At 29.4% G+C, this 15,855-nt stretch overlaps 1 protein-coding gene across 1 annotated transcript in view; it reads right to left on the bottom strand.

The window, feature by feature from the left end:
* Positions 1-14,253: 14,253 nt before the first annotated feature.
* The window catches only part of LOC136085475 (zinc finger MYM-type protein 1-like), a 1,686-nt gene continuing 84 nt past the window's right edge, over positions 14,254-15,855 (bottom strand). The window contains exon 1 of the mRNA XM_065806785.1: positions 14,254-15,855. This exon is cut by the window's right edge and continues 84 nt beyond it. Within this exon, the coding sequence (XP_065662857.1) occupies positions 14,254-15,855 (1,602 nt within the window).

Genomic DNA, 15,855 nt, shown 5'->3' with positions numbered 1-15,855 from the left:
TAATTTAGTGTCATCTGTCTCCCAGAAACTTGGTGTCAGAGTGGAGATGTAATTATTTATAATTTTTAATTATCGGATTATACCAACCAAGGAATAATGGTATTGGCGGGAATGTATGTACAATTCCTTGACGTATAAATTTATTATAAAAAATATTAATGTATAAAATTAAAGTAGAAACAATGAGATTTAATTGTATTCTAAAATTTAGGGATAAACGGTACTATAATAGTTGAAAATTTTTAACGATGTTATTTGATAGGGAATCGAATTTTAAAAAACATGCTATCTGTACAATTGAGGGAACTAAATCCTTAATCGTACCATTATAATCCAATATCTGTATCTTGATTTTACAAATACATAAATTCACTGTACAGTTTGTAAAGATCTTTTTCTGCTCTCAAGCAATTTAAAAAAATTTAAAATTTTTCCCGGTTTAAGCTATGTAAAAAAGTTTAACATCTTTTTTGTATCAAACAATGTAAAATCTATAAAATCTTTCCTGGAATAAGTCTTAAACAGGTATCACCAATTAAGGTGGTATCCAGCCATTATTTTGGTGAAAAATGAAATAAAAAATTTGAAAAAATGTTATTTAGACAATTGAACCTTGTAGAAATCAATAGTAAAAATATTTTTTCCAAAATAATCTTAAAATTTTAAGAATATTCTTCTTAAACACCTAAAGGTATATTTTATCCTTTAAGTTAGTCCCTAAAAACTAAGCATGCCAAACCTGCAACTATTCTTTTTTAATGTTTTAAGTTTATATTGGTCTAAATGTCGGAAATGAGCCCATGAGATGCATAGTGGTATAAGTCATTTTTTTCAATACTTTGAGTTATTGCCACCAATGGTTAGCATTTTATTTATTCTATTACATGGCAGAGTGGTATAAGTCTAATAATATCGATAATGATGCTATTTTTATTTACTTCCTCTTAAACAGTTTGATGATTTATTATATGATGTCTACTAAATGCCTCTGTATCTCAAAACTAGATGAGTGACTTATACCACTATGCATCTAAGGAGCTCAAATCTAAGTCACATTGCTATTTTTAAACGGTTTAACATTGTTTTGTAGTTGTTTTTTTTTTTTTTTTAACCATGAAATTGAAATAATTACAAAGTGATTTATAATTTCACAAAATTAGGCTCGGTGTCACTCATATAGTTAAAAACTAGTCATTGGAGTGACACCTTAATAAAATAAATAAATAAAGCAAAAAAAATTAATATAGTAACCAAAATATAATTTAGCAAAATAAAAAAAAAGATATATTTAAAAAGCAAGACAAGTAACACAAAAAAGGGAAAAAGTAAATAAACTGACATGATAGATAACGAACGAATGAGATAACACAACGTTTGACGATCAGAAGGATGATAAAAATAATGAAGAAAATAAAAAAAATGGATATTTTTAAATATTATGAGACAAAAAATAAGAAGTAACTTGAATAATAGCAGGATAAAAAGCAACAATAAAAATAATTTGCAACAAGACCACAAATAAAAATACACATCGACATTAACAATATAAGTGTAAACGTCAATATAAACGATGCACAAAATTACACAACAGTATAAACAAAACATAGAAATATACGACAATATAAAAAATACAAAAAAACACATGACATTATAAACAGTACACAGAAATACACGACAGTATAAACAATCCATTCAACATAAATTAATAAAACTTAAAAAATATCATTTTTGTATCTTTTAAAAACTTAAAATTTTCTTATTTTCGAATTTATCACAAACATTCTTATTCATTTATCTTTGCGCTTAGTTCTTCTGTTTATTTAATATATATATATATATATATATATATATATATATATATATATATATATATATATATATATATATATATATATATATATATATATATATATATATATATATATATATATATATATATATATATATATATATATATATATATATATATATATTCTATTAAACACCCAATAATTACATAAATTATAGGTAAAAAAAAACAATTAAAGAAAATGCTATGTGTGTTCTTGTACTGTTCTTGGAATGTTTTCTTCCATCAAAGTTCTAAATATAAGTCTTTGTTCCTTTAAATTCCATAATTGGACAGATTGTTTTAAAATTGCGGCGACATTGGCATCTAACACTTCCTTAGGGCGTGCAGTTTTAATTTTATTGCCCTCGATCATAGATTGCAACATATTAATACCAAATTGCTTGCATATTAGCCATATCTCACCAACAAATAAACTTTGGTTATTTATACACGGCAACTGAGTCATTATAATGGAGTAACATTTGGGGTCATTAAGTAGGCTGATAAATAAGTTTAATTTGTTATGAATAAGAATGTTCGATACAGAGTTTACTTTGAAAAAAGAATGGAGGTAATTTTTACTATGCTTAGAAATATTAAAAAATGATTTTAAGACAGATCGTCCAACTTTATCAATATTCTGTAGAAACTTATTGTTGCAACCACCCAGTTCTAGTCCGTATAATAGCGTTGGAGTAGCTAGGGAATTAAATAAATAATTGTAGCAGGCTGGCAGAAGCGAATTCCGTTTCTTATAAGAGCTTTTGCAACAGATAAAAATTGCGTTATCCTTTCATTTATATTCGTTTTTTTTTTAATGTTTTTCTTCAATTTATAATCTTTAATCTTTTAATTGTTTTCACTTTAATTATTTTATTATATTTTTCAAATTTTCTATTCTAAACAATTTTTTATTTGTTTTTCTTTTGCTCTTTTATCTATTTATGATCTTTTCATCGTTAAGAAAATCCTTCCTAAGAAAATGCTTCCTCCATTTGTGATGTCATTGCAAAGTCTTTTTGAATTCAGATAAAATAGTGCTTTTAATAATTGTATCTAACCTATTACAGTTAAAGGTTGAAAAGTAAATTACGGCAAACAAAAAAAGAATGATAAGACCAAAGAAAAGAAAGTTTAATGGCAATCAGCATAATAATTCCAATAACACCAATAAGCAATTTGATACAAACACAGGAACTTGTTCTACAAGAAGTAAAAAGCTAAAAAATAATCTTGAAAAAACATTTGATAATGATTAATTTATATTTTTTATGCAGTTTAAACAAATGAAAAATTGTTTTGAAAAGTATGCTACTTGTAATATATTTGGTACAAAGCTTTCCATGTTGCATGATCATTCAAGGGGTTTTCTTTATTTTTTCAAATTTCTTACAGTGCATTTAAAGACATTTTTTTCTTCTCTTGTTATCAAAAACAATAAACCTGGTATAAATACTAGTGAAATTAATATACGCAGCGTTATGGCATTCAGGGAGATTGGCAGAGGAAGAGATGCAATGTTTACTTTTACCTCCATAATGAACATGCCACCACCTCTATCTAAACCTAGTTTTGACTGTATTAATAGCAAACTTTATGATGCTTATAAATCAGTTGCTGAGCAAGGTATGAAAAATGCTGCTATGGAAGTTAGGAGAATACTGAAACCTGACTCTAATATGAATGAAGTTATTGATTATGGTGTTTCTATCGATGGTACCTGGCAGCGGAGAGAATATTCTTCTTTGAACGGTGTAGTGGTGGCAACGTCTCACGACAACAACAAGGTATTGGATACTGTTATATTATCTAAGTTTAATAAAGGTTGTCAAGTTTGGTAAGGAAAAAAAGGGACACTTAATTATGAGTAGTGGAAAGTTAATCATTCCTGCCAAGTAAATCACACTAAATCAGCTGGTGCCATGGAGTCAGCTGGTGCAACATAAATATTTTGCTCTTCAGTAAATAAATATAACATTCGCTATTCTAAATATCTTGGGGACACTACCTCATTTAGCACGGTTATTGGACAAAAAGCTTATGTTGATGACCTTTTCCAATAAAACTAGAATATATTGGGCATTACTAGAAGCGTACAGGAAATCGACTACGTCTTAAAAGAAAAGAATTACGATGGGTAAAACTATCTGACGGAAAAGGTATATCTGGTCAAAGTCGGCTCATGGATAATGTAATTAACATCTTGCAAAATTATGTAGGAATGGCTATTTGGCAAAATTCAAATAGTCTTTTGGAAATAAGGAACTCCGTAAAAGCTTCACTTAATCATTGCACTAATTTTACTTCTGAAGAATATCGTCATATATTTAGCACCAAGGGTGAAAAAAGCAGGTGTAAATGGCAGTCTGATATAGTAACTTGTCAAGTTACATACAAGAAAAAGGTAAATTTACCAGTTGTCATTATGGAAAAGATTAAGCCAGTATTTCAAGATCTAGGAAATACTGATATGCTTACAAAATCTTTGCACGGCATGACTCAAAATGGAAATGAAGCGTTTAATCAATTAATTTGGAACCGTTCCCCTAAAACTATATTCAGCTCTAAAGCTTGAAATGGCTGTTTACTTTGCAACCATTACTTATAATGATGGCTTTGCTAAGTTATCTTTTGTATTTGACGCTCTTAATATTAAATCTGGTAGTTACTTTGAAATTGGTGCAATTAAAAAAAACTCCATACGGTTGAAAAATATGAACAAAAAAATGTCAGATGAAACAAAAAAAAGAGGAAAAAAATTGAGATCTGTTAGAAAAAACTATTTTGGACAAAAATTAGATAAAGAAACTGCAAATGATTATTGTTCTGGTGGTTTTTAATGATTTATCTGAGTAGTGTACATGATTTATAATTTTAAAATTGATTTTTCTCAATTTTTTTTTTTTATATGAGAAGCCGTAGGAAAACAATGATATCTCAATAAAAAAACATTATTTTAGCTTCAAATTTTCAGGATATATTCATTATTAATGTTTTGAGTGCCTGAACCTAAAAAATAATTAAACTTAACCTACAAATACTATATCAAATGTTTTATCGCTATTTATAGTTTTTTACACAATTAAGTCTGCCATTTTAATTCATTTAAATTTTTTCAAAAAATTTTTGATTCAGGCACAAGCTACACTGGTATACTAGCATTTGGCAAAATTTTAACCTTTAATATTGATGTAATCTTAAGATATTTATGTTCTTGGAACGTTAACTTTTTCACCTTTTTTTGCTGAGTCAGCAATTATTTTTTTTCAAATTAAAAAATTTTTTGCAATACGTTTTAGATTTTTATCTATTATGTTAGTCATTTATCAAAGGATCATTATTATTATGTGTAAAATATAAGAAAATAGAAATAATGGCTGGATACCACCTTAAATATAACTTTTATATTAATTATGTGTACCCTATTGGTATATCAAGCTAAAAAATAACCAATAACAATTTTAACAAACTTTGTTTTGCCTAAAAATTGTCTGCTTCTATAAATTGGCTTTAAATTTTAATTAAGAAAATATTAATATTATGGAACACCTTCTCTGTGTGCGTGTGCGTGTGTATGTATGTATTATATATATATATATATATATATATATATATATATATATATATATATATATATATATATATATATATATATATATATATATATATATATATATATATATATATATATATATATATATATATATATATATATATATATATATATATATATATATATATATATATATATATATATATATATATATATATATATATATATTAATATAAAACTGCAACTGCTTTACATTTTTTTGGTTTTTACTCGAGTGAAAAAGTTTGCTCTGGATGTGTAGATAGTTTCACTAAAATTCAAGATTACCTCTGAGAGTTGAGCCGAAGAAATGGGATATGGGGTTTGAAAGCCTATGATATCAGGATCATAAAAATGTAAAAATTGAAATCAAAATATTATATCCAGAAAAGTTATTCAACATTTAATTTCATTACTATAAACAACAATGAAGGAAATGACAACATTGAAAAATTTTTTTGTTCAGACTTTTCTGTAAGAGATTTAAGAGTGTGAGCTTATAAAATGACTTATCCACAACGTAAATAAATCTGTAGTAAAACAACTGTTGTAAACAACCAGTATCAGAACGTCCAAAAACTTTTAATGGTGGTGCACCATCTTAAAGTTTATTTTTAAATTTTTTACGTTTAAATATCAGCATAGTAGAGGTAAAAAAGATCCAACAGCACTCATACAACATACGGCTGTGTTATTCACACCCCTTTCACCACTTGTAATACCTCCTACTTGGTGTTAACTTTTCAGAGCTGAAACTTTCCTAAGTTTCTGAAGTATACTTATTCGCGGTTCATCTTCGGTGTAAAGCAAATCTGCAGTAATATTGTGGTTGTCAACAAGTTCAGTAAGTATATTGAAAAATAATTCAAATTTTTCCTTATAAATACGTGTGGCTCTTGCCATCAAAGTTGACTAATTGTCAAAGATTTAATGTATCTATTCCAAACATACAAGACTCCAGTTTCAAAACATGTTAAACTTCATTCTCAACTTCAGAAAATAAGTTACTACACCAACTGTTTATTTGATTCATTTGCAAATATATTTTGTTGATTCATATGTATTTTAATATTGTTTAGGAATTCCATATTTTCCCCACACAGCCTTGAGTTCAATGTTAACATTTTGATGAGAAAAAATAGCTTCTTTTATATCCTTTTTTGTCCACAAGCCATATCTCCGTTTGAACATTTTAAAATTCATATAGTGGGTGTTTTTTTTTAGAGGTATAGAACTTTGAAATAGAATAAAACAAGGTGTTTTTTATAAATGATATGTAATTAACTATATTCAAAAGATAATGTTTTGGCATTATAATTTAAATATGATTTCTGGCATATGACCGCCACGGCAGATTCAACGTAATCTAATTTGGAGGTCCAATTTTCAATCACTTTTTTCAACATTTGTGGCCGTATATCGGCAACAACGCGGTGAATGTTGTCCTCCAAGTGGTCGATCCTTTCGGGCTTATCGGCGAAGACCAGTGACTTCACATATCCCTACAGAAAATAGTCAAGCGGCGTTAAGCCGCATGATCTTGGAGGCCAATTCACCGGCCCGGATCTTAAAATTACGCGGTTACCAAGCGTTTCCTTCAGTAAATCGGTAGTGGCACGAGCTGTGTGATATGTCGCGCTGTCTTGTTGAAACCACAGCTTCTGCACTTTATGGTTGTTCAATGGAAGAACGAAAAAGTCAGTAATCATGGCTCTATAACGGTCACCATTTACTGCTACGTTCTGGCCAATATCGTTCTTAAAGACGTACGGACCAATGATTCCACCAGCCCATAAAACACACCAAACAGTCAGTTTTTTGGATGTAACGGTGTCTCAACATGCACTTAAGGATTGCCTTCGCTTCAAATACGGCACTTCTGTTTATTGAGGTAGCCATTTAAACAAAAGTGAACTTCATCGCTAAACATATTTTTTTGGGCCCATTCACCGGTGGTCAAGTCAAGGTGATCGCGTGGCTTCAATTCTTGCACGAGTTGGATTTTGTAAGCACGCAAACCAAGATCTTTAAGCAAAATCTTCTACAGTGTGGATTGACACAGTTCCAATTCCTGTGCACGATGATCACTGATTCGGGTCTTCCTCTACACTACATTCTACAGCAGCAATGGCTTCTTCAGTACGTACTGTACGACGTCTCTGTTGGTGCGTATTATCATGTAGAGTAAAAGTGGTGCGAAAACGGTCCACAGTTAATTGAATTAATTGCTCTGATGGACAATTATGTCGACCGTAAAATGGACGTAGTGCTCGATACGTATTTCAAACAGAACTATTGTTTTCAAAATAAATTTCCACAATTTGGAAGCGTTGTTCAGGCGTCAGTCTATTCATGTTGAAATGCCAAACCAAACTAAACACAAATAACTTGACAGATAACAAAATGGCCGCCAGTTAAAACAGTGTTGTTAACTTCAAGTTCTACACCTGTAAAAAAAAAACCTACATTTTTATATAAACTTTTTTTTTATATACTTCACGAGTATTTTGAGCATTCAAAATAGCAACGATGGTACATTTTAAGACCTAAAGTGAGGTAAAAATTACGTTATTAGACTCACTTTGAGTTTATAAAGAAATTAGACCATCAATTGTATTGTACCTTAATATCTTGGAAGTTAATTTAAATTCACATAAATAGTGATTTCACATAAATATGATAAAAACAACAACACATATTTAACACGTTTAAAGTGATACTCTTAGCATTGAACCCCAAATATGAAAATTTTGGCAACATATCAACTTGAGATAACTGTTGCTAGAATCCGGTTTCATTACACAAAAAAACATTTGATTTATTAGTTCAACATAGCAAAGATGAAATTTTAGTCAAAAGATTTTTTGCGGGTTGTAAAAATAACTAGAAAAGTTTAAATAAAAGCAAAATTTTAGGCGCCTTTAAACACAAATTTAGGCGCCAATACAATATTGGGAACCTTACCATAACTTGAAAGTTAATAACTCACATCGTAGACTTTATGCCATGAATTTCACATTTTCGAAAACATATGCAGGAAATCAATTGGTAACTATTGATGTATATGATTTTTTTATCCACTTTTTACGAAACAGTATGACAAAGCTTTCCTAAAAATTAAAAAAAACAAATTTACTAAAATTACCCATAACCCTTGGAAGACGAAAGGACTTTTAAAACCATCAAAGAAAAAACAGAAGCTTTTGATGAAATTTAATTTTTTTTTAATCAACCTTTAATAACGAAACAAAATATGAAAATTAAAAGAAAAAATTTGAAAAAATAAAAGCAATCAAAAATTATAATTTACTGTATAAAGCGTTAGAAAATGCTAGAAAAACTTAGACAATAATAAATATAAATAAATATATATAATATATAATAATGATCGAATTAATAGGGAAAGACTCTGAAATAAACAATTCAAAACTTTCCATTGATGAGCTTACCTAATAATAAAAAGCTTACCCTAAAATAAAAGTGCAGGTCTTGATGATGAATGTTGTGAAAGCTGTCTTTGATATTATGGAATACCTTTGGTTATCTTTAAACTTACTTACACTACCTTTGGTTATCTTTAAACTTTCCTTAAAAAATGGGGTCTTTCCTGATCAACAAAAATTGGCAAAAACAATTTCCATTTATAAAAACATCAATGACTCTATAAAAAACTAACTACAGATATATCTCAATACCTACCTATTTTCAAAGATACTTAGGCGTGTAATTACAATAGAATATACAACTACCTTTTTTTAAAAAAAAATCATATTTTATATCATAGTATTGGTTTTTGAAAAAATAATGCACTGAGCAAGCAATAGTTGATATGACTAGCAGTATTTTGAAAGGATTTGATGACATCAACTATACTTTGGAACATACACTGGATGTTTTTGTAGATTTATCAAAGACATTTGACACTATTGATCACAAAATTCTTCTTTATAAATTATTAAACTACGGAACTTTGAATTCCAATTTAAAATGATTTCAGTATAATCTTTAGAATTGTAAACAATGTTTTAGGTATGACTTTTCGTAGTTAGAAGTTATTAGTAGTGGTATCTCCCTGGGCTCAATACTTGGTTTTCTGATATTTCTAATGTATATAAAAGATATTCATTTATCCTTCAAATTACTAAATTGTATTCTTTCGCGTATGATACTAATATTTTCTTGATATTTTCTGGCAATAATTTAAAGTTCATTTTTTTCTACTATTAACATTAAACTGATAAATCTCAGCGACTGGTTTAGAGCTAACAAACTTTTCTTAAATAACTATAAAACTAAATATATATAGAATAAATCTACAATACAAATGTTTGCTATGTATAATATACTTAAGAGTCACTTTTTGTAAGAATGAAGCAGTCAGTGGAAGTGAACCCCTCCAAATTCGTTGAATTTTTAATATATTGCTCAGAATATCAAGAAAACCTGTTGGGAAAAAAAATCCGAAATTAGAAAAATTCCGAGGCAAGAAGTTGCACAAACTTTTTTAATATCAGACGTAACCCGTAAGCTATAAAAAAATAAAAAAAGTTGCGTGAGTGTGCGGTTTGCTAATTATCATAGTTCAAAAGTACAAAAGCATTCAGATATCTCAATGTTTTTGTGCTTTTGAACTATGATCTTGAACTTCCATCTTGTATGGTTATTTTAACATAATTATATTTTAACAAAACTTAGCGCCTCTGTTTTGTATGAATACTATAACGTGTTTTTTTTTAATATTGAGCCTTAATATATGGATCGGCCTTAGATATCACATAACTTTCTTTGCATTTTCAGACACAATACTTACTCTAATCACAAAAATAAAATCACAAATACTAAAAAAATAAAAAATAAAAATGTGTGCAACTCTTCACCATTATAAATAACTCTTATCTAAAATTGACAAATATTTGTTAATTTTAAAAATGTAAAAATGACCAGCTTTTTAATACATTAAATAATAAGACTACAAATAATTTTATTCTAGCGGAATAAGAAGCATGTTAATCAAAAAAATTATAAAACAATTTTTTTTTTTTTTTTGTAGTTCGATTAAGGTTGTTTTTTCTTCATATGAATATTTTTACTTTAACTTTTAACGTAATTTACATACATTACCCTAAGGTTGGTTAGCTGTTTTTGACACCAACATCTCCCAGCTGACGAGAATAGAACCCCAGCAAACTCGCCGTGCTTAACCCACCATTGGCGTCATTACTGGTCCACCATCGGCCGACAAGCAGGGTCCAATCCATATTTTGCTCACCGTTTAAGGCATGGCAACCGTTGCCTTTTTTTATGCTACTTTTGGTTCATTATGTTTGTTTTTAACATTTAGTGTTATTTTTATAAATAACCAATACTTTAATAAACGCGAGATTTTAACTCAAAGTCTTTTGGGAGACAAAAGCAAGATTTTAACTTAAAGATTTTAAAGTAAAACAAGTCAGGAAGAAAAAGGTGAAGCGGGGTGATGTTTGCCTAACTAAAAAAGTCGCATGGGTGATATAAAATGGAATATGAGATATTTTAAACTATAAATACACAGTCATTTTAGCAATGCGTTTTATATTACTAAATTTTTTTATTTCAATAAAATTGTCTTGCAATACAATACGTATAAAAGTTTAAGGTTAGCGAATGGTTAAACTTCTACCATAATTTTAATTTGATGCTTGCATGAACTAACGTTTGGTACTTTTCGATATCCATATTTTTCTGGCTGTCAATCTGATAGATTTAGTAATTACAACAAAGTCACCCAAAAATAGTCAAAAGTAAAGAAATCGTAAAATAAATATAAAATTGAAACCAAAATAGCTAAAAGTAAAGTAATTGTAAACCATAAAAGTACAAACTTATATTATAGACTATAAAAAAACTAGATTATATAAAAACTTTGGTATCCAGGATAGCTGTGAGGGAGAGAAGTTGCTTCATAATTATGACGAATGTATATAGTGTTTTCGTAAATATTGTTACATCAAAGAAAAGTAGTGAATAAATAAAATATATTAATAAAAATCTAAATGCCTTTTATAAAACTATAATATAAATATAAATATAAAAGAAATAGTAATAATAAAATTAAAATGTTACGCAACAAATTTAAATCAAATAAAAATTAATTAATAGTTTGTTAACAGAAAAATAATTATTACTTTTTTTTTTTACTATTAATACAAAAATTAAAAAAATGATCACGGAGATAAATGAAAATATTCAAGGGTAAACTGTCGGAAAATCTTTAATAGATTTTCTATTGTCTTTGGATCTAGTGCGTCAGCATCGTCTTCTAATGTGTGCCATTCTTTTGGAAAGGGTACTGGAATAATGTGAAGTCTAGGCACACCTAAAAAAAAAAAACTTTTTTATAATCAGTAAAAACATTTAAATATCAGGTAACACTTAAACACCCTAATACAGTAAAACACTAGAACAGAAATAAAATAAGATTAAATAAGAAAGTAATAGATTTATCTCTTCGACATTAATTAATACATATTTTTACATATTATAAGGAATACAAAAAAAAAAAAAAAAGAAGTATAAAAAATAAAATAAAACAACAGAAAACTCATCAAGTGTATATATATATACTTGATGCGTTTTTCGTTGTTTTCTTTTATTTTATATACCAATTTCTTTATCAATGAAATTTCTTGGGATGCAATATAAAACGAATATCTTACGTTGTTTATCCAATAAATCACAACTCATTGACTCCATTATAATATTAGATAAAAATTAAAAAATTTAACCAAAATAGTCATTAATGTTACCGTAACGGCTTTAACGCCAACCTTAACTCAACGCTAATTTTCATTAATATGCTTTATTTGCTAACTAATATAAAGAATAAAATCAAATTTATTTTCTTATAGTTTCTTCCATGAGTACACTTTATTGCAGGTACTTGTGAGAGAAGCGTTATAACTATAACATTCAATAAATATATTTATATGCTTCTTTTAAATAGACTAAAAAGATTTATCACATAGCATATTTATTGCACAGCAAGGTCATTAATTCATTCAAAAGTTAATAACTTTTTTCTGTTGTTCTTCTCCTACTTTTAAAATCAAGTTTTTAAGGTGTGAATAGTATTACGTTTTGGCATAAATAAAAGACAATGTTTGATCTACGTACGATTTAAACCCAGTCATGCAAAATAAATGTCAGGTCAAACTTGTAAAATAAAATTGTAACCAAAATAAATAAAGGTGAGTAAAGTAAACGAAGGAATAAAATATAAAATAAACTGTAAAAATGAGTATAAACTATAAAATCCAATACTCTGTAATGCTTGACTAATACAATGAAAACGTTGTAACAATAAAAACATTATATTTCAAGAAAAATATATAAAATATCAAAGAAAAGTTAAGAGAACTAAAAAAATCATTAATTGTTTTTAGCTTACACTTTTAAGGCACGTTTTGCACGACCACCATTTCTGTCAGGAGCTTGCATTAGCCATCGATTTATGGACCTCTTGACATCTATATTACTTGCTCCTTTTCATGTTTTTGAACTGCAACTGCCGATGTGTATATATATATATATATATATATATATATATATATATATATATATATATATATATATATATATATATATATATATATATATATATATATATAATTATGTAAATACTTAAATATAATTATACGTACAGGGCCGTACCAGGCCAACTTTGCGCTTCGGGCAAGCAAATAAAATTGCGCTCCCCTCCCAAAAAAATATACAAAAAACACATTATATATATATATATTTACATGAAAAAAAATTAATTATTGATCACAAAATTTATCGCATCAAGTTAAAAGAACAATTTGTCACCAATGTTTCACAAACTTCAGTTCAAGGTCACTTTTCTGGCTTTTTTGGAGGCAAAGTCACTAATGACATCATCAAAATCAAGTGCGTTGGCCACTTCATGTTCAATTGAAACTACTGCCAGACAAGACAAACGTTCTTGGCCCATAGTTGATCTCAAATAGTTTTTTATGATCTTAAGTTTACTGAAACTTCTTTCACACGTGGCAACTGTAACTAATAAGGTGAGGAAGATGCGAATAGCAATTGCCGTGTTAGGATAAGCATCGGGCTAGATTTTTCAAAGTTTTCCATCATGGCAGCAGCTTGATATTTAAAACTTGCCATTTCTGACTGGAAATCTGATTAATCTAAATCTGCCTTGTAAATTTTAGACAAATTTTTGGCTTTAGTCTTAAGTTCATCCACTGAACTTTTGGAGAGAGAATGTTCACTGAGGAAGTCAAAATCTGAGGATACTGCAGACATAGCTTCAAACCGCCACTCAATTTGTGTGAGAATGCTGTCAAACACAAGGTTGCACTGGGATCCGAAATCTGTTTCTGATGACAAACGGCAAAAGTCATCTTCAGCTTCATAAAGTGCCATCTGCTTCACTTTGCGCTTTCTCTTTATAGGAAAGTCTCCTTCAATTCCAATTTGGATAGCTGTTTCTGCAGCTATCCAAATTGGAATTGAAGGAAACTTCAATTCCAATTTGAAATTCAAGGAGACTGCAGCTATCCAAATTGGAATTGATAATGTTGTCCACCCCAACATCTCTCAGATTCTGAATGGAAGCCTTCAGTCCTTTCATTTTTTTTGCTGCAATGTCAATTGAAATGTTTTTAGACTGAAGCAGTTTGTTTTCCCGGTCAATTAAAGAAAGAATTTGACATCAAAAATCCAACAAACACAGAAAACTGAAATCAATTTGAATGATGAGCTCTTTTGCACTGCAAACTGAGACAACATTTGTCTTGGGAGTGTGAATTATGGATTCCAAAACTTAAAGAACTTCTTTTATTTGTCTGTGTAGTGGGATGATTGCTTCTTTTTTGGCAGACCATCTTGTATCACTATTTCCCTTTAGTGAGTTGGTCAATGTTTTCATCAGTTTTTCCCATCTTAAGGTAGAACTTGAGAAAAAGTTAAAGATGGCTTGAACTTTTCCAAAGAATGTAATCATAAGTGGAGAAACTTTAGCAGCATGGACACCAGCAAGGTTTAAAGTGTGAGCTGCACATGGAGCAAATCTTGCAAACTCATTTAGAGAATGGATGTGAGCTTGGACGCCATTATATTTTCCAGACATATTGGCTCCATTGTCGTAACCTTGGCCCCGACAATCAGAAATGCTCAGGCCATCCTTCTCCAGTTTTTCGGTGATTTCAGCTGCGAGGCCCTTTCCAGTTTTTTCGTGAGATTCATTGAAGTCCACAAAGCTTTCCTCAATTGTACAGGTTTCCTCAGTGATGTGGACATACCTGATTATTAGGGTCATCTGCTCTTTGTGGGAGGCATCTGGAGTGCAGTCAAACAAAACAGAGTAGTATTTAGCTTCTCTGACATTTGACAAAATTTCATTCCTGACTTTCTGCCCAAGTAATTCAATCAGCTCATTTTGAATTCGAGGAGAAAAGTAAGATGTTGTGGTTTTCTTTGCCTTAACGGATGCAACATGTTCAGCCACTAAAGGATAATAATGGCTTATCAGCTCAATTAAGTTCAGAAAGATGCCACTGTTTTGTTCTCCAATTACTTTTGTTGAACCCCGAAGGGCAAGATTGTTCTTGGCACAGAACAAAATTGCATCAACAATCACTTTCAAGATATCTCTCCACTTTTTCATCTCTCCGTTGATAACTCTCTGCAGATCAGAATCCAAGGTCTTTCCTTCCTTGAGATTTTTTTCCAGATTTTTCCAATCAGAATAGCATCTTTGGTGTTCATTGCTGTTTTCGTGTTCTGGAATTCTTGGGTTTAGTTTTTTCCAGTCACAAAATCCTTTTGAAATTTCTGAAAAATTGTTGGTTTTTGTCGTTGAAAATAGCAGACAGCAAAAACAAAACAAAGAATCTTTTTTGTTGCTGTACAGCAGCCAGTAGCGAACAAATTTTTCACCATTGGGATGAATTTTTTCATACCATTTTGAGCTGAAGTGTCGCATTCTGTTGTCAAAGTCACAAAGTGTATTTGGGAAAAATTCTCTTCTTTCTTGCTCCGGCCCATGCTGAATCAAAAAGCACCTTGTTTTATCTGTCATTTTAGGCCATGTAGCTGGATCACTGTGTTGAAAGTTTTCTCCTGAGGTTGCTGAAATTTCTGAGATTTCAGGAGGAAATTCACTGTTGCCCATTTCAATTGGTTTGGAAAGCTGAGAATTTCTATCTTCTTGTGCTTCTGAATCATTTGGTCCAAATTCGTCTTGACTTTGGCCCATGAAAATCTCCTCTTCAATTAATTCCAATGGATGATACGAATTTAAGTCAGTAATTAAAGATGTAGCAGCAACTTCAGCTGTTGAATCATTATCAACTTCATTGCAAATATCCTCTGAAATAATTTGTTTTTCCAAAGAAGAGTTTGTTACCAACCACTTCTTGAAACA

The sequence above is a fragment of the Hydra vulgaris genome, chromosome 09, assembly GCF_038396675.1.
Source record: "Hydra vulgaris chromosome 09, alternate assembly HydraT2T_AEP".
NCBI classification, from domain to species: Eukaryota; Metazoa; Cnidaria; class Hydrozoa; order Anthoathecata; family Hydridae; genus Hydra; species Hydra vulgaris.
The sequence above is the reverse complement of the archived record's forward strand: the minus strand, read 5'-3'. Positions and strand labels throughout refer to the sequence as shown.